General features: G+C 36.7%; 2 protein-coding genes across 2 annotated transcripts; both read left to right on the top strand.

Annotated features, from left to right (window-relative positions):
* The first annotated feature begins 275 nt into the window (after positions 1-275).
* On the top strand, positions 276-5,742 carry LOC114529907 (lactadherin-like). Its single transcript, XM_028551477.1, has 6 exons — positions 276-315; positions 1,953-2,281; positions 2,728-2,869; positions 3,489-3,799; positions 5,072-5,139; positions 5,727-5,742. The coding sequence occupies exons 1-6, from the start codon at positions 276-278 to the stop codon at positions 5,740-5,742; spliced, it is 906 nt and encodes a 301-aa protein (XP_028407278.1).
* Positions 5,743-7,809: 2,067 nt separating this feature from the next.
* On the top strand, positions 7,810-13,563 carry LOC114529906 (lactadherin-like). The gene is made up of 9 exons (XM_028551476.1): positions 7,810-7,869; positions 7,971-8,103; positions 8,454-8,788; positions 9,596-9,731; positions 10,175-10,482; positions 10,575-10,716; positions 11,087-11,421; positions 12,793-12,928; positions 13,505-13,563. Exons 1-9 carry the CDS (start codon positions 7,810-7,812, stop codon positions 13,561-13,563), a joined length of 1,644 nt encoding a protein of 547 aa, XP_028407277.1.
* The last annotated feature ends 8,754 nt before the right edge of the window (positions 13,564-22,317 follow it).

The raw sequence follows: 22,317 nt of genomic DNA, 5'->3' as shown, positions 1-22,317 counted from the left end.
TCTACGAACGATTTTTGTAATCCAGGCTGTTTTAAAAAGACAATTATAAAGGTATTGGAGATAGCTAACTCAGAAATATGTGATTTTGCATTTCGAAAACAAGTACAGAGTGTCTTTTAAGAATTTAAAATTATTAAAACAGCTAGCATATGTTGTTGGAATTTCTATGCCACAATTTCAACACAAGCAAATAACTTTCCTGCATACTGGTAGTTTATTGGTGATTTGTGAAAGGTAACTGATTAAGTATTGAACGCAAAGCCTAATTTCGAAAGATGGAACATTTCTGGACACCTCGTGGCATGATTTTAGCCAGTAAGATGTGAATCACCGTTGCAACCACCGCGTGAAAAATTAGACAAAAACACGATCATTAGCGGCATTAATAAACTAAGGCCTAAAATACAGGGTGTATCAAAAAAAAGGAGACCTTTAGAAATCAAGCTATTGTTAAAATTTGAATGCTTTTTCAATTGCATTTGCACATATGCTAAACCGTAGTGCGTGAAATATTGATGGCATGCATGCATACATTAGAAAAACGAGACCTTTAGAAAATGAATTGACGTTTATACACAAGATTGTCTGCTCCTGGGAATTTGAAAATAACTTTAATAGCATAAGGAAAAATAACGACCCAAAAATATTCAAATGACTAAGCACAAACGACTAAGCACAAAAGCGATAACAGTATGCGTGGTAAATTGCTTTAGCTTTTCCTTCAAAACATGAACAAATCATTTGTTCAATAATTTTTAACACTGCGCGCGAGCATTAGGGCTGTTCACATGAGTTAGAATTCACTTTGAATCCGGAATGGCTCAGCATCCCATTTTACAAACTCTGCCTATTAAAATGTTTACATGAGTCAGGAATGAATTACAACTTGATCTGACACAGATTCGCTTGACATTTCGATCCAGATTGAAAATTACTGATAAATTGAACATCAAAAGAACTGAATGTCATGGACCATGACCTCCAACGTGGCCTCCATTTCTCTCAACACAAACTACCGTACGCTTGTGCATATCGCGAACTGCTTTTCTGATGACGGCAGGCTGGGTATAAGTTAAGACTACAAAAACTCTTTGCTCCGAAGTCAGTTGAACCATTTTTGTTCTGGTAGTGCGCTTAGTCATTTGAATATTTTTGGGTCGTTATTTTCCCTTATGCTATTAAAGTTATTTTCAAATTCCCAGGAGCAGACAATCTTGTGTACAAACGTCAATTCATTTTCTAATATATGCATGCATGCCATCAATATTTAACGCACTACGGTTCAGCATATGTGCAAATGCAATTGAAAAGGCATTCAAATTTTAACAATAGCTTGATTTCTAAAGGTCTCCTTTTTTTTGATACACCCTGTACAGGGTGTCCCAAAAAAAAAAGCAACCACTTAAATATGCAGAACATTAATACAGCTCTAAAGCGCAATAGATAAGCACCTCTGGGAATTGAAAATGGCTCTTAATCCTTCATTTACAATGCTAAAAGTCATTTTAGCTGAACTATGGTGCAAACCCGAACAATATTAATATTCTTGCATATTTAAGTGGTTGCCTTTTTTTTGGGACACCCTGTATAGTAGTTTATACGCTGTACATATTTTGTCGCGTCGAATTCAATTGAGACAATAGATAATGAAATCATAGGTTTTCATCTCATTGTCTATTGTTTGAATTGAATTGAATTCGACGCAATGAAAATACGAAGTATGAACTGGGCAAAACAAGACAAAAGGCCAAAAAATGTTGTTGACAAAAGGCAACGCATGACTGTGATTGATTAATTTATTCGCCTAATGTTGAGTTTCTCATGTAATGACAAGCGAATGCCTGACCGTGTTCGATGCTTATGGATATTTCTGAATCTCTTCAGGTTTTTTAGCAGTGAAATCATGACTTAAACGAGACTTAGAGGTGACAGGTGTGTTAATTTCATTTCAGGCTGTGCTATCGTCACAGAGATTGGCTTGAAAAGTGATAATATAATCTTGCACGAACAGTTCACAGCGTCCTCTCAAGATGCCCTTGGCGAGGCTCACAATGCAAGAGTGAACCTTACAGCCGTACCAGGCAAAAGACACGCTGCTTGGGTTCCTCAAGAGCTCGATAACCAGCCGTGGATTCAGATTGACCTTATTGCAACAACAACGGTTGTTAAAATTACAACCCAAGGAAGAAGCGACGCTGACGAATGGCTAAAGAAATTCTCAGTGGCCTCCGGCTATAATCGAACTGCTTTGGAATCTTATAAAGATGCTGGACAAGTCAAGGTGGGCCATGTCGCATCTCAGATTTGTGTGGATTGCATTAAAATTGAGGCAGGGCCGTAGCTAGACCGCTTAATTGGGGGGTGTATATTCATATATTAATGTTTATATACCGTATTCATGTTTTATGTACCGACGAATGTAGGAATATACATGCACCCCCCAATTAAGCTTCTAGCTACCGCCATGAATTGAGGGAAAGTTGAATTGAATTGTGTGCGAACTTTGAGGAAAGTTTGATTGAGGCTGGTTTTCATGACACAATTTCTCATTCGGTGCACTCACCCCCCCCCCCCTGTCAAACAATATTGACTTCAAGATTAATTAAAATGGTCGATTGTTGTAAAAACGCTCACTGCTGACGACCACGAACTCTTTGGCGTCGTAAAAAATACTTAATAATATAATTAATTTTAATAATCAAGGATATTTTCCATATGTAATTTCAGGTATTCTCGGCTAACAGTGACCGGAATACGGTGGTAGAACATGTTTTCTCTCCTGTCATCAATACCCGATATCTTCGCGTCATACCTACCGAGTGGAATGAACGCCCAGCGGTAAGATTGGAATTGTACGGATGTTATAACGGTGAGTAGGAACGAAACTACATCACTACGGCAAACAAAAAAGGAACTATAGAATAGATACCGAACTATTTCAAGGCGCTGCCGAAATACACTGCGCAATTTTGCTTGTAACTTGCAGTGCAAGTTAATCTGTAAAATTTTCTCAAATGCTAAGAAAACGTTAGGAGATCGTAAGAAATGTTCGTATTTGACAACTTTAGATGCCTCAGGAGTACAATTGCATTGCAAGTTGCAAGGAAAGTGTAACAGCGCCTTAAAATAGTTTCGCTATAGCACTTATTGATAATAATTCATTCCTCTTTCTTCGCTTATTCTTGAACTGCATCCACGTTATTTCTTTTCATTGGCTCATCGTTTGTGTGTTTGTTCAATTATTTAATTATTATATTTTCTATTGTCAAATTTTTCACAAAATAGTTTGCGAGGACAGCTGAATTGCTGACGCTCTTTTAAAATACAAACTCTTCGTCGCAGCGAACCAGGACGTTGCTGTTTACCCTAAACAGACCAGAGCCATTGAATATCTACCGTCAATGACATAGAATTTAGATACCGTCAATGATATAGAATTTACATTTATTTAATTTAAAAAGAAATATTCAACTTCTGCCTGTTTTTAGCTTGTGGAAAGCTAACTAGACTTGGTATGGAAAGTGGTGGTATTCTCGACAGCCAGATAAGTGCCAGCTCTTTTCACGGCTATCATTATCCGCCCCACCAAGGAAGGCTTGGACACCCAAAAGACTGGTTGCGTTCACTAAGTGGTGATTCCAATCCATGGCTGCAGGTTGATTTCCTAACTAGAACTATCGTCAGTGACGTAGAAACTCAAGGTTCTACTCGACACAATCATTGGGTGAAAGATTACACTCTATCTTACTCAAATGACGGTGTTACATTTAACACTTATCGAGAAGGTGAAACGGACAAGGTAATCCTTAAGACCCTGTGACACGGTGCAATTTTTCCTGCAACTTGCATTGCAATTCTACTTTTGAGAGATGTATATTTGGAACAACGAAACTTTTGTGTTTATTACACTTCATGCACTTTACTTCTGCAAGACTCTTCACTAATTTACATCTCTTAGAATTTGAATCACGCATTGCAAGTTGTAAGAAAAATTGTAACATGGCATTTAATTGTTCATCGTTGGAAATCGTTTCTTTTACTATTATTTTCGCCGATAGCCTGATACAACGAGTGCATAATAAAAATCGTAGAAACGAGCCAACCATGAAGTAATTTGTTTATTAAAAGTGTATAGAGATCAATTTGGCAACCACACGCTTTTAAAATACAAAAACACAGCGAGCAAAAAAATCGCCTATTTTATGCATCAAAATATATTTATTACCGTTCAGTTTCGTTGTAATTTTGTTCAATAGAAGTTAGATATTCTCTCCGAAAGATTTTATAATGTGCCGAATGCGAAAATGTCTTGAATTTGAGTAATATATTTTGAATCTCACTTCTATATTTCGACGCCATCTTGATAAAATGTAAACAAATTGCCGCCAAAATGACATACGGCAATTTTTCACGTGTGAAGAATATCATACGCTGATACGCCCAATCAAAAGCCGTGTATGGCATGAGAAAGTGCAAACCAAACGGTTTGCACTAATTGTTGCCATCAAAATATCTAAAGGCATAGGAATGATTCGACGAATGAAAGATTTCGTGGCTCAGTCAACCCTTATTTCAGTAATACTTAATGCGTAAGCTTTTAATGTATGTGGTGTATTGTGTAATGAGTAATGTGTAACTATGCAATAGATATTGTAATAACTAGCCTAAATTATTTTGTGATTATATGTATTGTGCAATGGCCCCTTGGAAAACAGTTTCTCATGACAAGTGCTAAAGGGCTACCGTTGTTTTTAAGGTCTGGTTAACACTAGCTCCTAGGATCGGGGATCCGTTGTATCACCTTCGGATAGACAAAGCATTTCGTGCACCAGTGACTTCAGACCAAGGGAATTTCAGATCCTTAAGACAAGTGTGAACCAAGCTTAAGGAAGATTAAATAATAATAATAATAAAATTTTGACTATTTGCAGTAAATAGGTGGCAATGGGTTACCACAATTTTACATTGAATATACATTCTGATTGGCTAAGCCTAAAATATGTAAATAAATTTTTTTATTTCCTTGTTACATTTATCAAAAATAATTGAAAAACGTTTTCCCTTGTTTAAGGTTTTTCCTGCCAACACAAACGCAGGCACAGTGGTGAAAAATGAGCTGCTTTATCACATTTTTGTGCGGTATGTTCGTATTCACCCTGGAAATTTCTACCAATACCCCAAGATAAGAGTTGAATTCAAAGGATGCTATGTAAATGGTAAGCGATAAACTCCGCTTGTCAAACTAGCCGCATGTCCAGGGCCGAGTACTTGTCCGAAGTCTGGATAGGCGGGATTCCACCGGAAAGTTAACGGAAAATCTGAAGGACATTGATAAATATTACTTGGTATAACTTAGGTAATTATTTTGAATTCTGGTCGCTGATTGGTCGAGCGACTTCGAATGATTAGGCAATAATCACCTTGTACATTCAAGCCGGTCTGACCAATTTATTGGAAAAAGTCGAAAATACGTACATATGCAGTCTGCGTTTGTCCGCTTTGAAAACAAATATTTCAGAGTTCGCATTTTAGCCCCGTGCCATTTTGGATAGCATGCTGCCATGCCACCCCTAAAATCGGTAAAGGCTAAAAATATACGAACTCTGATGTCACTCGCAAGGGTTCGACATTTGTTTCTTCTATTTTGTTCTCTTTTCCGAAATAAGGATTTTGTTACCAAATAACATTATATATGACTTTCTGTATTTCTTCTTCTTTCTCTTCAGTAACGAATTGGTTTGATCCCGTTCCCTTGGGAATGCAAAGTAGAATGATTGTTGACTCGCAAATCACAGCGTCTTCATCAAAATTTTTCCAATCCGGAGCATGGAATGGCAGACTGAATTTGACTACGATAGACAGCGTAAGACATGGAGGATGGATTGCAGCTGACTATGACTTTGACCCTTGGCTTGAAGTTGACTTCATCGCAAACATCACTCTCACTTCAATCTCAACCCAAGGTCTGGACGGTGGACAATCGTGGGTTCGGAGTTACACAGTCGCTTTTGGATTCCGTCGGGTCACTTTGGAGGAATATAAACATAAAGATGAGATAAAGGTGATTGACAAATTTTACTTCGATCGAAATTCACGCTTTAATCTGGGTTTACACGTTTCATGCGTGCACATGCTCGTCAAAATTATTTGAAACAAGTGTTGGGGGACGTTACATGAAGTTTAAAGCGGCTAAGAAGTCTGAGCCCGCGGTTCAACAGCATTCACCAAAATTCTTCACATATGTCAACGACATTGAATCGTTATAACTTTGACTAAAAGAGGTAGTGAGATATTTTATTAACTTTGGCGGGCATTGCCAGGGGTGGATCCAGCACTAGTGCACAAATTTGCATTACAAAACAAAGTGGTTATTTTTAGCAGTTTTCTTGTGTCATGCAAATTAGTGCACTAGTGCTGGATCCACCCCTGGGCATTGCGGTGTGTTTTGCGGGCTAAAATGATAAATTTGCCAGGCTGAAATATATTTTAGCTCGCTGATCTAAGCCAATCGGAAGAATGATGGAAGTGTTGACCTATTGCATAATTTGTATACGAAAATTGCTCTTAAAAGTTAATGTAATAGTATTAAATACGGTTGATAAATACGGCACGTGTAAGTGGGCATACGCAGAAAACAAAAAGGGCACTTTGGTTTTAAAATAGTATTTACAGCTGCATTAGCTTCTCCAAAAAAGCAAATTTTGTAGGGGGCACGTGCCCTGTGCATCCATTCTTCATATCATTGACGAACAAAGATTTGCATAGACGTAAAAAGCTCAGTTTTGTGGAATGAACTTTCACCGCTTATTAATACATACTTTTTTTGAAAAGGTGTTTAATGCAAGCAGTGGTCTCACAGTGAAGCAAGATTTGTATCCATTTATCATTGCTCGGCACATTCAAATTAAACCAAAGATTTGCACTGGATCTTGTTCATTGAGAGTGGAGTTTTACGGTCGTTATGAAGGTGAAAATTTTTTATTATTACGTCTTCTCCGAAGACAATCAACTAATTATTAAGGCCCCTTTCCACGGTTCAACTTTATCGGATCCAATTCACTTCAGACATATATGGAATGTAGTTTGTTATTGATAAAGCAGTACTGCATTAGTTTTAGTCTATTTGCTGCGTGCCCATATACTTTGCACATCAACAGACTATAAAACATCCATCAGAAGTGAATCGATCCGACAAAATCGGATCTTGTGATTTGTGAACAGACCTTTACACAGAAAAGCACCTTATAATCATATCCACAATCCATTAGCATCATCGTAGCCCGCCCGAACATGATCAGCAAGTGTTTTTGAAAAACATTAAGAATTAATCTTTTGAGAATAAAAAAATAAGAGTAAACACAAACTTTTTTAACTTTTTATTTTCAGAATTTTAGGTAACCAAAAAATTTGCGTCATGTTTAATGGTAGTATGAAAATTGAGACCCTCTCATCGAGTGAAATGCCAAAAAATCATCATTGACTTACACTCCAAATTAAGCCCGTCTAAAAGATATTTCTTATCGAGTGAAATCCCATAAAATCACAAATGTTGAATTTTTAGACCCTCCAAGTTCCGTACATTTGGGAATGCAAAGCGGTGCAATTTTGGACAGTCAATTGACGGCTTCTAGTTTTGAATTTTGGGATCGCACCGCAGCAAAGGCTCGATTGAATGCGGCAAAAGCTTGGGTGAGACATGGTACCGATACTAAGCCTTGGGTGAAAGTAGATTTTCTTGGTCGAATAAAATTAACCGGTATTTTGACGCAAGGCAGAGGAGCATACGACTGTTGGGTTACAAGCTTTACAATGTCAACAAGTAACGACGACGTGGACTATCCCGATTACAAGGAATTTGGGCAAATTAAGGTTAGTATAATTTGTTAAAGCCTTGTTACACCGTGCAATTTTTCATGCATCTTGTAAAGTTGCAAAGCTCTTCATCTAAAACTTTTTCTCAGCTTTTTCAGGCAAACTATGATGAAAGGTCTGTCGTTGAACAGCGTTTAACTCGTACAGTTGTAGCCCGTTTTGTTCGTCTGAATACTAAGGCCTTGCACAAGACATCTTCGATGCGGATTGAATTCCAGGGCGAGTATATAGGTAATGAACTACATTATATTTTCGTAGATAACGGTTGAACATTAGCTGGCTGGTTCCCACGAGAGATTTTGAAATGTCATGTTGCGCATGAAGGCGTTTACGATCTACAGCGAGGAAGCTCAAAAGCATCTAAAGGATATAAATACTATATTGAGACTGATTTGTGGCATGCAGCGCTGCAATTCCGTTCGCCGAGAGCAACATAACTTGAAGATTTTAGTGTTTTGGTGTATGTTTAAAATGTTCGCACAAGTGACGTAATATTGACGATTAAGGTGGCTCCATTTAAGACTTCGGTTGACTGGAAAATTAATAGTCTATTCAACTTGTTATGTTACTTTTGTTTCCAGTAACGAATTGGTTTGATCCTGTGCCCTTGGGAATGCAAAGTAGAATGATCGTTGACTCGCAAATCACAGCGTCTTCATCAAAATTTTTCCAATCCGGAGCATGGAATGGCAGACTGAATTTGACTACGGTAGACAACGTAAGATATGGAGGATGGATTGCGGCGGACTATGACAGTGACCCTTGGCTTGAAGTTGACTTCATCGCAAACATCACTCTCACTTCAATCTCAACCCAAGGTCTGGACGGTGGACAATCGTGGGTTCGGAGTTACACAGTCGCTTTTGGATTCCGTCGGGTCACTTTGGAGGAATATAAACATAAAGATGAGATAAAGGTGATTGACAAATTTTACTTCGATCGAAATTCACGCTTTAATCTGGGTTTACACGTTTCATGCGTGCACATGCTCGTCAAAATTATTTGAAACAAGTGTTGGGGGACGTTACATGAAGTTTAAAGCGGCTAAGAAGTCTGAGCCCGCGGTTCAACAGCATTCACCAAAATTCTTCACATATGTCAACGACATTGAATCGTTATAACTTTGACTAAAAAAGGTAGTGGGATATTTTATTAACTTTGGCGGGCATTGCCAGGGGTGGATCCAGCACTAGTGCACAAATTTGCATTACAAAACAAAGTGGTTATTTTTAGCAGTTTTCTTGTGTCATGCAAATTAGTGCACTAGTGCTGGATCCACCCCTGGGCATTGCGGTGTGTTTTGCGGGCTAAAATGATAAATTTGCCAGGCTGAAATATATCTTAGCCTGCTGATCTAAGCCAATCGGAAGAATGATGGAAGTGTTGACCTATTGCATAATTTGTATACGAAAATTGCTCTTAAAAGTTAATGTAATAGTATTAAATACGGTTGATAAATACGGCACGTGTAAGTGGGCATACGCAGAAAACAAAAAGGGCACTTTGATTTTAAAATAGTATTTACAGCTGCATTAGCTTCTCCAAAAAGGCATTTTTAATCACAAAAAAGGCACTTGGTCCCTTGAAAAAATTTTGTAGGGGGCACGTGCCCTGTGCATCCATTTTTCAAATCATTGATGAACAAGGATTTGCATATACGTAAAAAGGTCAGTTTTGTCAAATGAACTGACCGCTTATTAATACATACTTTTTTTTCGAAAAGGTGTTTAATGCAAGCAGTGGTCTCACAGTGAAGCAAGATTTGTATCCATTTATCATTGCTCGGTACATTCAAATCAAACCAAAGATGTGCACTGGATCTTGTTCATTGAGAGTGGAGTTTTACGGTCGTTATGAAGGTAAAAAATTTTTATTATTACGTTCTCCCTGAAGACCACCAACTAATTATTAAGGCCCCTTCACACAATCCAATTTTGTTGGATTCAGTTAACTTCAGACATGTGTGGAAGTGTAGTTTGCATGTATTTTGTTATTGATAAAGCAGTACTGCATTGGTTTTAGTCTATGCTATTACTTTTATGCAGAAAAGCACCTTATAATCATATCCACAATCCATTAGCATCATCGTAGCCCGCCCGAACATGATCAGCAAGTTATTTTGAAAAACATTAAGAATTAATCTTTTGAGAATAAAAAAATAAGAATAAACACAAAATTTTTCAACTTCTTATCTTCAAAATGTTAGGTAATAAAAAAATTTGCATCATATTTAATAATAGTATAAATATGAGACCCTCTCATCGAGTGAAATCCCATAAAATCACAAATGTTGAATTTTTAGACCCTCCAAGTTCCGTACATTTGGGAATGCAAAGCAGTGCAATTTTGGACAGTCAATTGACGGCTTCTAGTTTTGAATTTTGGGATCGCACCGCAGCAAAGGCTCGATTGAATGCGGCAAAAGCTTGGGTGAGACATGGTACCGATACTAAGCCTTGGGTGAAAGTAGATTTTCTCGGTCGAATAAAATTAACCGGTATTTTGACGCAAGGCAGAGGAGCATACGACTGTTGGGTTACAAGCTTTACAATGTCAACAAGTAACGACGACGTGGACTATCCCGCTTACAAGGAATTTGGGCAAATTAAGGTTAGTATAATTTGTTAAAGCCTTGTTACACCGTGCAATTTTTCATGCATCTTGTAAAGTTGCAAAGCTCTTCATCTAAAACTTTTTCTCAGCTTTTTCAGGCAAACTATGATCAGACGTCTGTCGTTGAACAGCGTTTAACTCGTACAGTTGTAGCCCGTTTTGTTCGTCTGAATACTAAGGCCTGGCACAAGACATCTTCGATGCGGATTGAATTCCAGGGCGAGTATATAGGTAATGAACTACACTATTCCTTCGTAGATAACGGTTGAACATTAGCTGGCTGGTTCCCACGAGAGATTTTGAAATGTCATGTTGCGCATGAAGGCGTTTACGATCTACAGCGAGAAAGCTCGAAGCATCTAAAGGATATAAATACATGCATTATGAAAATATATTGAGTTTCAAATAATTTGAGATTTGTGGCATGCAGCGCTGCAATTCCGTTCGCCGAGAGCAACATCACTTGAAGATTTTAGTGTTTTGGTGTATGTTTAAAATGTTCGCACAAGTGACGTAATATTGACGATTAAGGTGGCTCCATTTAAGACTTCGGTTGACTGCAAATAGTCAATTCAACTTGTTATGTTACTTTTGTTTCCAGTAACGAATTGGTTTGATCCCGTGCCCATGGGAATGCAAAGTAGGATGATCGTTGACTCGCAAATCACAGCGTCTTCATCAAAATTTTTCCAATCCGGAGCATGGAATGGCAGACTGAATTTGACTACGGTAGACAACGTAAGATATGGAGGATGGATTGCGGCGGACTATGACAGTGACCCTTGGCTTGAAGTTGACTTCATTGCAAACATCACTCTCACTTCAATTTCGACCCAGGGTTTGGACGGTGGACAATCGTGGGTTCAGAGTTACACAGTCGCTTCTGGATTCCATCGGGACGCTTTGGAGGAATATAAACATAAAGATGAGATAAAGGTGATCTTAAAATTTACTTCGATCTGAATTCTTGAATTAAGTATACGTAATTTAGTGGTTTTCTACACAATCGTATTTTCTAAAATATGCTAAGTGTAGTCTCGTCTCTATTATCTTCTCTTGAAAAGATGAATTAATTCTGAGCTTTAAAAGTTTAGCTGTTAGGAAGTCTTTAGAAGATAAAACCATTGTTTAACTGTGTAAGTGAAGCAATGTGATTGGCTGAGGAGCGTTTCACAGCAGGCTCGTTTTTCTCATCCGCCCTGCTGTGAAATACAACCGGCCCTCTGTGAAATACAACCGGCCCTCTCTGAAATACAACCGGCCCGCTGTGAAAAATGTGAGCAAATGGGCAAAACCAAAGCAACGTAGCTACGGCTAAAATGTGTGAAAACCTTTCTGGAAAAGTTCAAAGGAATGTTAAAAATAAAAATTAAACATATATACTCGAAAAACTTCTTTGTTAGAAAAACTTCTTTGTTAGAAAAACTTCTAGTTCCCGACTAGGATATCCTTTGGAGGAGTTGTTGACGTATTAAAATTAATAGATTAAAATTAAATATATATTATTATTAATATATATATATATATATATATATATATATATATATATAATTGTCAATTATGATTTTTGGCACTTCACTCGATGTAGGTAAATTCTAGAGGTTGAAAGGATCTTAATTTCGAGTGGAATTATACACACTTCAAATTCAAGCCAGGGACAGTTGATGGAAAAATGAGTCAACTATCGGTCCTCCGGCAGGAATCGAACCTGCGCTGGCAAGAGCATTGCACCGGCATCGCAAAAGCGTAGGCTCGATTCCTGCCGGAGGACCTATAGTTGACTAATTTTTCCATCAACTGTTCCTGGCTTTAATTTGAAGTGTGTATAATTCCACTCGAAATTAAGACCCTTTAAAAACCTCCATATATATATAAGTGTGTATATATAATTCTGCATGTACCGTAATATATATATTGTTAAAACTTTACAGTCGATTTTCTCAAAAGCCAGAAGAATTTCAGTGTTAGTGTATAATAATGGGAAAGCTGTGTGAACCTAAAATTAATGTGCTCTTTACACATTCATAACTTATTGTTAAGAAAGATTTTTAAATACTTTGCGTTTGTCTTTGAAGTAGTTTATGATACATTTTATTTGCACCTTTGTCTATTCATTATTTAAAATTTTGAAAAGGATTCTGAAAAGCTCGAATTCGCCATAATTATGCAGATTCCGAATACTGAATAGTGATACAAAATATAAAAATTATGCAGAGAATTTTGATTATTTTCCTTTAACTCCTAAGGTTAATATAATTATTCTGCTCTTTCTTTTGTTATCCCGAAACTTTGATCTTTTTTCAATAGATGTTTAATGCAAGCAGTGGTCTCACAGTGAAGCAAGATCTGTATCCATTTATCATTGCTCGGTACATTCAAATTAAACCAAAGATATGCACTGGATCTTGTTCATTGAGAGTGGAGTTTTACGGTCGTTATGAAGGTGAAAAACTTTTACTATATTGCGTCTTCCCCGAAAACCCTCAGCCACATTGCTATAGAGTCATGCACCTTGATCATAGCTGTAACCATTAGCATCGTCGTTTGCTCAAACAAGTAGGAATTTCGTTTTAAACTAATCGGCATATTTGTTTACATTTTTTGAGCTAAGCCAATCGGAATGCCTAAATCTTTATTACTTCATTTAAAATGGTAAATAATGTATCTTTTTACCGGAAGTAGTCAAAATATATGCAATCTGATTGGGTTATTGGTAATACAAACAAACTTGCTTATTGGTCAAAAACGAAATTCTCCCTTGTTGTTTAATAGAACATAATAAAGCAAATTGTCTTTACCATTCCCCTGTGAAACTAAATTTAAAACTAGGAATTTTCATCAGTACAACTGGAAAGAGTATCCCCAAATTAGTAAATTGGAATGTTTGTGGCGAAATATTGTAAAGTGTGAAAAATATGGCGGTGCAAAATTTGCAAGTTTTGTATAAATTAGTATTATGGTCAAAAAGCGTTACCACTTCGAGCATAATACTATAATTGATACAAAATTTGCCAACTAGACACGGCGATACTTTTCGCATTTTTCAACATTTCGAAACCAAACTTTCCAATTTTCTAATTTTGGGATGCTCTTTCCAGCTGTATACCTCAGAACCGACGAATCTTCCTAGTTCAGGTTTCAGTTTAAAATGGGAATGGTCCATTGGCTGTAAGAATTCTCTATTTCTGGTTAAAAAAATTGAACAATGGATATACAATTTATGCACATACTTTGGCTAACTTTCTTACTTTCTAAATATTACTTAACAAAAAGAATTATGTTTACATATACCGGGTGTCCCAAAAAATTACTCCGTTTTCATTCAAAATAACTCCATATCAAGTAAAGTTGTCGAAATGAAACCACATTCTTTAGTTAGAAGAAAAACTAAATTATATTTTAATATTTTCTAGTTGTATTTTTGAAGCAAATGCATGGAGTTATTACTTTTCAAAATCTGTACAAATTATTTTGGGCTGTCTCTAAAATATGCAAAATCGCTGTATAAAAATGTTACTTAATTAAGCTTTTCTAAACTGAAGCACGCACTATTAACGGTAGACATTTAACAAACAGTTGCATTATGCTATACAACTACAAATTCTCACGATTTATTCTAATTTATTAAAACGCAAGTTAGGACATTGTCCAAATGCGAGCGATGCTTTTCTCTCATTTTCTGCTATGCTGCGATTTTGCCGATAATTTAGACGCATCTATAACTGATAGCCTATTACCTTTGAACACTAATAAATATCTCCGTGTTTTTCTGCGTAAAATATAATTGTAAGGTACCAAAAGATGAGTAAACCTTCCCTCTATCTAATCAATTTATTTCAGTGCAATGGCTTCACTGGTTAAGAAATTATTATCAATCAAAGCGGAGTACTTTATCTTTGGGACACCCGGTAGAATCTATGAAAGTCGGGACAACTGTTATTAAATGATACCGAAATACGTGGAATTAGATCAGTGATAAGTCAGGCAATTTGTATACATGATCGGGTAATTTTTGCTGAAGTCATGCGCCCCCTTCACCCTCCTAAAATTCCTTTGGCCCGAACAGCTATGGTGGGGTATAAATTAAGTACACCCCAAAATTCAAGAGGTTTTAAAAGGTCTTAATTTCGAGTGGAATTATATACACACTTCAAATTCAAGTTAGGTGTTGTTGATGGAAAAATGAATCAACTATGGGTCCTCCGGCAGGAATCGAACCTACGCTTTTGCGATGCCGGTGCAATGCTCTTCCCAGGCATCTTACCGGCATCGCAAAAAGGAAGGTTCGATTCCTGCCGGTGGACCTATAGCTAGTTGATTCATTTTTCCATCACTGCTTTAATTTGAAGTGTGTATAATTCCACTCGAAATTAAGACCCTTTAAAACCTCCCGAGCAGAATTTACGCGTGCATCGAGTGAAGTGCCAAAAATCATAATTCACTTACACTCCAAATTAAGCCCATCTAAAAGATATTTCTCATGGAGTGAAATGCCTAAAAATCAGAAATGATTAATTTTTAGACCCTCCAAGTTCCGTTCATTTGGGAATGCAAAGCGGTGCAATTTTGGACAGTCAACTGACGGCTTCTAGTTTTGAAGCTTGGGATCGCACCGCGGCAAAGGCTCGATTGAATGCGGCAAAAGCTTGGGTGAGACATGGTACCGACACTAAGCCTTGGGTGAAAGTAGATTTTCTTGGTCGAATAAAATTAACCGGTATTTTGACGCAAGGCAGAGGAGTATACGGCTATTGGGTTGCAAGCTTTACAATGTCGACGAGTAACGACGATGTGGACTATCCCGCTTACACGGAATTTGGGCAAATTAAGGTTGGTATAAATGTTAAAGCCGTGTTACACGGTGCAATTTTTCGTGCATCTTGTAAAGTTGCAAAGCTCTTCTCTCAAACTTTTTCTCAGTTGTTTCAGGCAAACTATGATGACAGGTCTGTCGTTGAACAGCGTTTAACTCGTACAGTTGTCGCCCGTTTTGTTCGTCTGAATACTAAGAGCTGGGAAAAGGCATCTTCGATGCGGATTGAATTCCAGGGCGAGTATATAGGTAATGAACTACATTATTCCTTCGTAGATAACGGTTGAACATTTATAATGCATGGTTTATATTTGTCTTAATTCTTTGCACAGTTTTTCAAAATTGATATACTTCGTAAAACGTTGTAGTAACGCGAAGGTTTAACAACCATTAGTTGGCTGGTTCCCATGAAGAATTTTCAATCACTGACGATCTACAGTGAGAAAGCTCAAAAGCATCTAAAGGATATAAACACATTATGAAAGCATATTGAGGTTCAAATATTTTCAGATTTGTTGCATGCATATGCAGCGTTGCAAGTCCGTTCGCCTATAGCAAAATCGCTTGAAGATTTGAGTGTTTTGGTGTATGCTTACAAGGTTCGCGGAAGAGACGAAATATTTACAATTAAGGTGGATCCATAAAATTTTGGAAGTATGTCATGATAATTATATTAACCATATAATTCATAACGTCATAACAGTTGTTATGGCATCAATGGCGATTCGACATTTTTTTCTATATAAGCTCGGTTACCCAATTTTTATTTCATAAAACGTTTTCTTACAAGAAAATGGAAAATTTGAACCGGTTTAAATAATTCTTTTGGACAAAAGAAATACGAAAAAATTTTTAAATTAAAAGTTTTCGACTTTTATTGTTGTACGTATTAAATTAATCCAGTTGATCTGAGATCATGACGTTATGAGGTACCTTGACAGAACTGAGTTATCATGCGCCATGCAGTCATTCTTCCCCGTCCTTCACGATGGGCCTGCCGTGAAATCGAGATTCTACTGATTCACATTTTGCTAAAACAACCAATGTATGGAAGTGATTGAATTACACAATTAATTAATGTATGCAAAAATTGTGAAATGAAGGAAACGATAATCAGGTTTCATGGAGGGTCTATTTTCTGATTGGATGTTTTTTGTATTTAAATCACCTCGACCTGATCAACAAAAGGAGTTTATTTTAGCCGTTATCGATCGGCGCATTGCCATCCTAAATCTGAAGCTCGCTTTTGACAAACCGTTAAAATTGCTTCATCCGGAAAAATAAACTCTATAGCGCACTAAAATATCTGGCAATGCAATATTGCACTGAAATAGCACAAAATACAAGTAGATACAACATTAAAAAGCTATATATAGTTTACCATGCAGGGTCATCAATGGGGCTACTAATAAGCTTTTGATCCTGGATCCCAAAAATCCTCTGTGCGAGCTAATTTCTAGGGCTAAATTGTTGCAACTTGTGTTTACATCTTCTTTTTCCTCAGTTTAAAACTTCGGTTGACTGCTAACAGTCTATTCAACTTGTTATGTTATACTTTTGTTTCCAGAAAGGGATTGGTTTGATTCCGTGCCCTTGGGAATGCAAAGTAGAATGATCGTTGACTCACAAATCACAGCGTCTTCATCAAAATTTTTCCAATCCGGAGCATGGAATGGCAGACTGAATTTGACTACGGTAGACAACGTAAGATATGGAGGATGGATTGCGGCGGACTATGATATTGACCCTTGGCTTGAAGTTGACTTCATCGCAAACATCACTCTCACTTCAATCTCAACCCAAGGTCTGGATGGTGGACAATCGTGGGTTCGGAGTTACACAGTCGCTTCTGGATTCCGTCGGGACTCTTTGGAGGAATATAAACGCAAAGATGAGATAAAGGTGACCTAAAAATTTTTCTTCGCTCTAAATTCTTGAATTAACTACACGTAATTTAGTGATTTTCCACAAAATCGTATTTTCTGAAATATGGTAAGTGCAATCTCCTCTCTATTACCTTCTTATTCATATCTTGAAAAGATGTATTAATTATGCTTATATTACTGCCTCAGCCATAAATACTCCTTTATTGTGTTATTCTGCAAAGGACCGTAATATATTGGTAAAACTTTACAGTCGATTTTCTCAAATGCCCTTTTGAAACATGTTAAAATTTCTATTTTATTTCTGAATGAATTCGAAAGTTTCTTTGCCAAACAGATAATGATGAGTTCATGATTTCAACTTCAAAAGTCAGATAAGTGCGAGAAAATCGGGAAAATAATTAATGAACATTCAGCTGGCTAGTTAAGTCACTGTATAGCTGACTTAAATTCAAGAGAAAACGTGATATTTCTATTCATATTATTAGTCATTAGGAACTGTCAACTGTCAAACGGCAATATTTTGCTTCGGTTAATTTCTTTTTTACCATTGGTCTAATTGCTGGCTTAATTAAAAATGACATTTTCAATGGGAGAATTTCAGTGTTAGTGTATAAAAATGGGAAAACTCTGTGAACTTAAGATTAACGTTCTCTTTAACACATTCATAACGTAATGTAAGAAAGATTTCTATATATTTTGCATTTATCTTTGAAGTAGTTTTTTTTCTGACTTTACGGTATATTTTTTTAGCACCTTTGTCTATTGATTATTTGAAATTCTGAAGTGAAATAGTGATACAAAATATAAAAATTGTGGAGAGAATTTTAATTATTTTCCTGTTTTATTCCTATGGTTTCTATGGTTATTATTCTGCTCTTTCTTTTGTTACCCGGAAATTTTTTTTCAATAGATGTTTAATGCAAGCAGTGGTCTCACAGTGAAGCAAGATTTGTATCCATTTATCATTGCTCGGTACATTCAAATTAAGCCAAAGATGTGCGCTGGGTCATGTTCATTGAGAGTGGAGTTTTACGGTCGTTATGAAGGTGAAAAAATATTTTATTATATCAGCCACATTGTTATAGAGTCATGCACCTTGATCATAGCTGGAACCATTAGCATCGTCGTTTGCTCAAACAAGGAGGAATTTCGTTTTAAAATAATGTTATAATGTAAACATATTTGTTGACATTTTTCAAGCTAAGCCAATCAGAATGCCTAAATTTTTAATACTTCATTATAAATGGTAAATAATGTACCTTTTTTACCGGAAGTAGCAAGTCAAAATTTTTGCATTCTGATTGGGTTACTGAAATGTGAACAAACTTTTTTATCGGTCTAAAACGAAATTCTCACTTTCATCGAACATAATAAAGCAAATTGTCTTTAATGAGTGCACCATTCCCCTATTAAACTAAATTTAAAACTAGGAATTTTCATCAGTACAACTGGAAAGAGTATCCCCAAATTAGTAAAATTGGAAAGTTTTGTACGAACGTAATATTATAATTACTCCGGCGTGAGCGACGCCTAACTTTTGTCTTGTTTTTGTTTTGTCTTTTTTTTTTAATTTTTCGTCGTCACAAGTGTGTTTTGGCGCGAAATATACTAGTATTTGAAAAGTGTATGCGACTGTATTTATCTACGTCCCAGTCTTGTCTCCCAAGAGTTGTGGTGCACAGCTTTGGCTAATTTTCCGATGCGCGATTCGATTTCGCTCGCATGATACGGCAATTCCTCCAAGAGGAACAAATAAGCCGTTCTTTTGATGCTGTTCGAATAAGTTTAGATTTAATTGGGGTAAGAATATATTTAATACATGTAGATTCTTGTCCTATTTTAATAATATCGCTGCTATTTCGCCATTTAACAAGATGTGGTCGTGTATGGGCGCGTTGACACGTCGTAGTTTGCACGAGATTGAAAATAACTTCACACGACGATACTTTTCTGATTTTTCAACATTTCGAAACCAGACTTTCAATTTTACTAATTTTAAGATGCTCTTTCCAGCTGTATACTTCAGAACCGACTAATCTTCCTAGTTCCGGATACAGTTTAATAGGTCCCTTAGCTGTAAGAATTCTCTCATTCTGGTTAAAAAATTGAACAGTAGATGTACATTTTTCTTTTAAAACTTTCACCTCTGTTCATTGTTAATTTCATAATTTAATTTAGTTTCAAACAGGATTCCGCAAGAGGTTTTTAATTTTTTTTTTAACTTTTCGAGCTGTTCAACAACTGTCGGCATTTTTCAGGCTAATGTTATAAATTAAATGTTATAATATTGAAAATTATGACGTAGCCTGAAGATGGACAGTTTTTATCAAATTACTCCGAAATTCGTGCATTTTTTTATAAAATCAGTGATAACTCAGGCAATTTATATACGTGAGTCGGGTGTTTGGTCAATTCGTATACGTGAGTCGGGTGTTAAGTCATGGCTGGAACACCTATGGTTGTGTATACAGTACACGCTGTGCCTAAAAATCACAAGTTATGAATTTTTAGACCATCCAAGTTCCATACATTTGGGAATGGAAAGCGGTGCAATTTTGGACAGTCAACTGACGTCTTCTAGTTTTGAAGATTGGGATCGCACCGCTGCAAAGGCTCGATTGAATGCCGCAAAAGCTTGGGTTAGACATAGTACCGATACTAAGCTTTGGGTGAAAGTAGATTTTCTTGGTCGAATAAAATTAACCGGTATTTTGACGCAAGGCAGAGGAATATACGGCCATTGGGTTGCAAGCTTTACAATGTCGACGAGTAACAACGATGTGGACTATCCCGTTTACAAGGAATTTGGGCAAATTAAGGTAGGTATAAATGTTAAAGCCGTGTTACACGATGCAATTTTTCGTGCATCTTGTAAAGCAGTTTCAAAGAACTTCATCTCAAACTTTTTCTCAGCTTTTTCAGGCAAACTATGATGACAAGACTGTCGTTGAGCAACGTTTAACGCGTACAGTTGTAGCCCGTTTTGTTCTTCTGACTTCTAAAACCTGGAATGCGCTATCTTCGATGCGGATTGAATTCCAGGGCGAGTATATAGGTAATGAGCTATACGATTCTTTCGTCGATAACTGTTGAACATTTATAATGCATGGTTTATATGTGTCTTCATTCTTCACACTTTTCCTCACAATTGTACTTCGTAAATTGTTGTAATAACGCGAGGGTTTACCAACCATTAATTGGCTGGCTCCCACGAGAGATTTTGAAATATCATATTGCGCATAAAGGCGTTTTTGATCTACAGCGAGAAAGCTCAAAAGCATTTAAAGGATATAAATACATAATGAAAGCATATTGAGGTTCGAATAATTTGACATTTGTGGCATGTAGCGTTCTAATTCCGTTCGTCGATAGCAACATCGCTTAAAGATTTTAGTGTTTTGGTGTTCGTTTAAAACGTTCGCACAAGTGACGAAATATTGACGATTAAGGTGGCTCCATTTAAGACCTCGGTTGACTCGAATGTTACTTTTGTTTTACTTTTGTTTCCAGTAACGAATTGGTTTGATCCCGTGCCCTTGGGAATGCAAAGTAGAATGATCATTGACTCGCAAATCACAGCGTCTTCATCAAAATTTTTCCAATCCGGAGCATGGAATGGCAGACTGAATTTGACTACGGTAGACAACGTAAGATATGGAGGATGGATTGCGGCTGACTATGACAGTGACCCTTGGCTTGAAGTTGACTTCATCGCAAACATCACTCTCACTTCAATCTCAACCCAAGGTCTGGACGGTGGACAATCGTGGGTTCGGAGTTACACAGTCGCTTCTGGATTCCGTCGGGACTCTTTGGAGGAATATAAAATTAAAGATGAAATAAAGGTGACCTAAAAATTTACTTCTAAGAAAACCCGATTTTTGTTCATATCATAGCCATTAGGAACATGTCTAAGGTTTATTTTTGCTTTTTACAATTGGTTTAATTGTTGTTTTAATTAACTGGAGGCATTAATTGCAAGACCCCTTGACATAACATAAGGTTAGGGAACGAGACACAAAATGTGTCTTTCCTATGCTATACGACATATTTCACTAATTTTTGCCTTTGCCTATTCATTTTTCAAAATTTTGAACTTTTATTTGAAGCGTTTGACAGGCTTCGTCAAAAGGAATTCGACAATTCATAATTATGTGAATTTGCAACACTGAATAGGGACAAGAAATATTAAAAATGCTCTTTTTTATCTATTTTAAAAAGGTTTTTAATGCAACCAGTGGTCTCACAGTGAAGCAATATTTGTATCCATTTATCATTGCTCGGCATATTCGAATAAAACCGAAGATTTGCGCTGGATCATGTTCGTTGAGGGCGGAGTTTTATGGTCGATATGAAGGTGAAAAACGTTTATTGTGTTTTCAATAAAACCCATCTATCATTTAACCTTTTAAAAGAAAATAGCTACGCATCATGCATGAGATTTTATGCAATGCGAGACCGGCCCTGTTGTATTCGGTATACACACAGATTACTGGTATTTAAGAGTGTTTCAAGAACTCTGCATTCAAATATTTTGTTATTCACATCTGCCTACCACAGGAAAATGCGGTTTCACCGCCATAGTTTTAGCAAATCATTCTATTTCAATTCAAAATATGACCGGTCTGACAATTGACCACCCTATATAAAGGAAAGCGCCCCTGACTAGCTAAGTTACCGATTGCCTATATCATCTCATATACGAGGCAGGGTCGCCAGATTACTGAACAAATTAGCCAAATATTATTTAAGAAATAGAAAACATTTTCCGTGTTTCTATACAGTTATAGAAACACGCGTGGGAGTTTGGGAGAACGAGAAATAATCAGTGGGAAAACGAGCCCGTAGGGCGAGTTTTTCCACGTTATTTTGAGTTCTCCCAAACTCCCACAAGTGTTTCTATAACTGTATAGAAACACAGGAAAAAATGTTTTCTTTTTCTATTATAATATAACTCAATAAAAGATTTTGTACAAATATTATGATTCGATTCAATTACAAATTCTCATTACATCGCTTCGCTTGTCAAGTTCGGCGGGAAAATTCCCGTGTTTCTATACAGTTATAGAAACACGCTTCTCGACCAATCAGCACGCGCGTACTATAAATGTTATATTATAATACCAAATATTA

Source organism: Dendronephthya gigantea, unplaced genomic scaffold (genome assembly GCF_004324835.1).
Source record: "Dendronephthya gigantea isolate DGI-Jeju-01 unplaced genomic scaffold, DenGig_1.0 000058F, whole genome shotgun sequence".
NCBI lineage: Eukaryota > Metazoa > Cnidaria > Anthozoa > Malacalcyonacea > Nephtheidae > Dendronephthya > Dendronephthya gigantea.
The sequence above is the reverse complement of the archived record's forward strand: the minus strand, read 5'-3'. Positions and strand labels throughout refer to the sequence as shown.

Bases quoted from the DNA above. Each gene is read 5' to 3' on its own strand.
- LOC114529907 (XM_028551477.1), top strand. From the start codon at position 276: ATGGAACATTTCTGGACACCTCGTGGCATGATTTTAGCCA. The intron at 316-1,952 runs GTAAGATGTGAA...ATTTCATTTCAG, and splicing joins TCGTGGCATGATTTTAGCCA to GCTGTGCTATCGTCACAGAG. The intron at 2,870-3,488 runs GTGAGTAGGAAC...GCCTGTTTTTAG, and splicing joins ATTGTACGGATGTTATAACG to CTTGTGGAAAGCTAACTAGA.
- LOC114529906 (XM_028551476.1), top strand. From the start codon at position 7,810: ATGTCAACAAGTAACGACGACGTGGACTATCCCGATTACAAGGAATTT. The intron at 8,104-8,453 runs GTAATGAACTAC...TTTTGTTTCCAG, and splicing joins ATTCCAGGGCGAGTATATAG to TAACGAATTGGTTTGATCCT. The intron at 9,732-10,174 runs GTAAAAAATTTT...TTGAATTTTTAG, and splicing joins GTTTTACGGTCGTTATGAAG to ACCCTCCAAGTTCCGTACAT.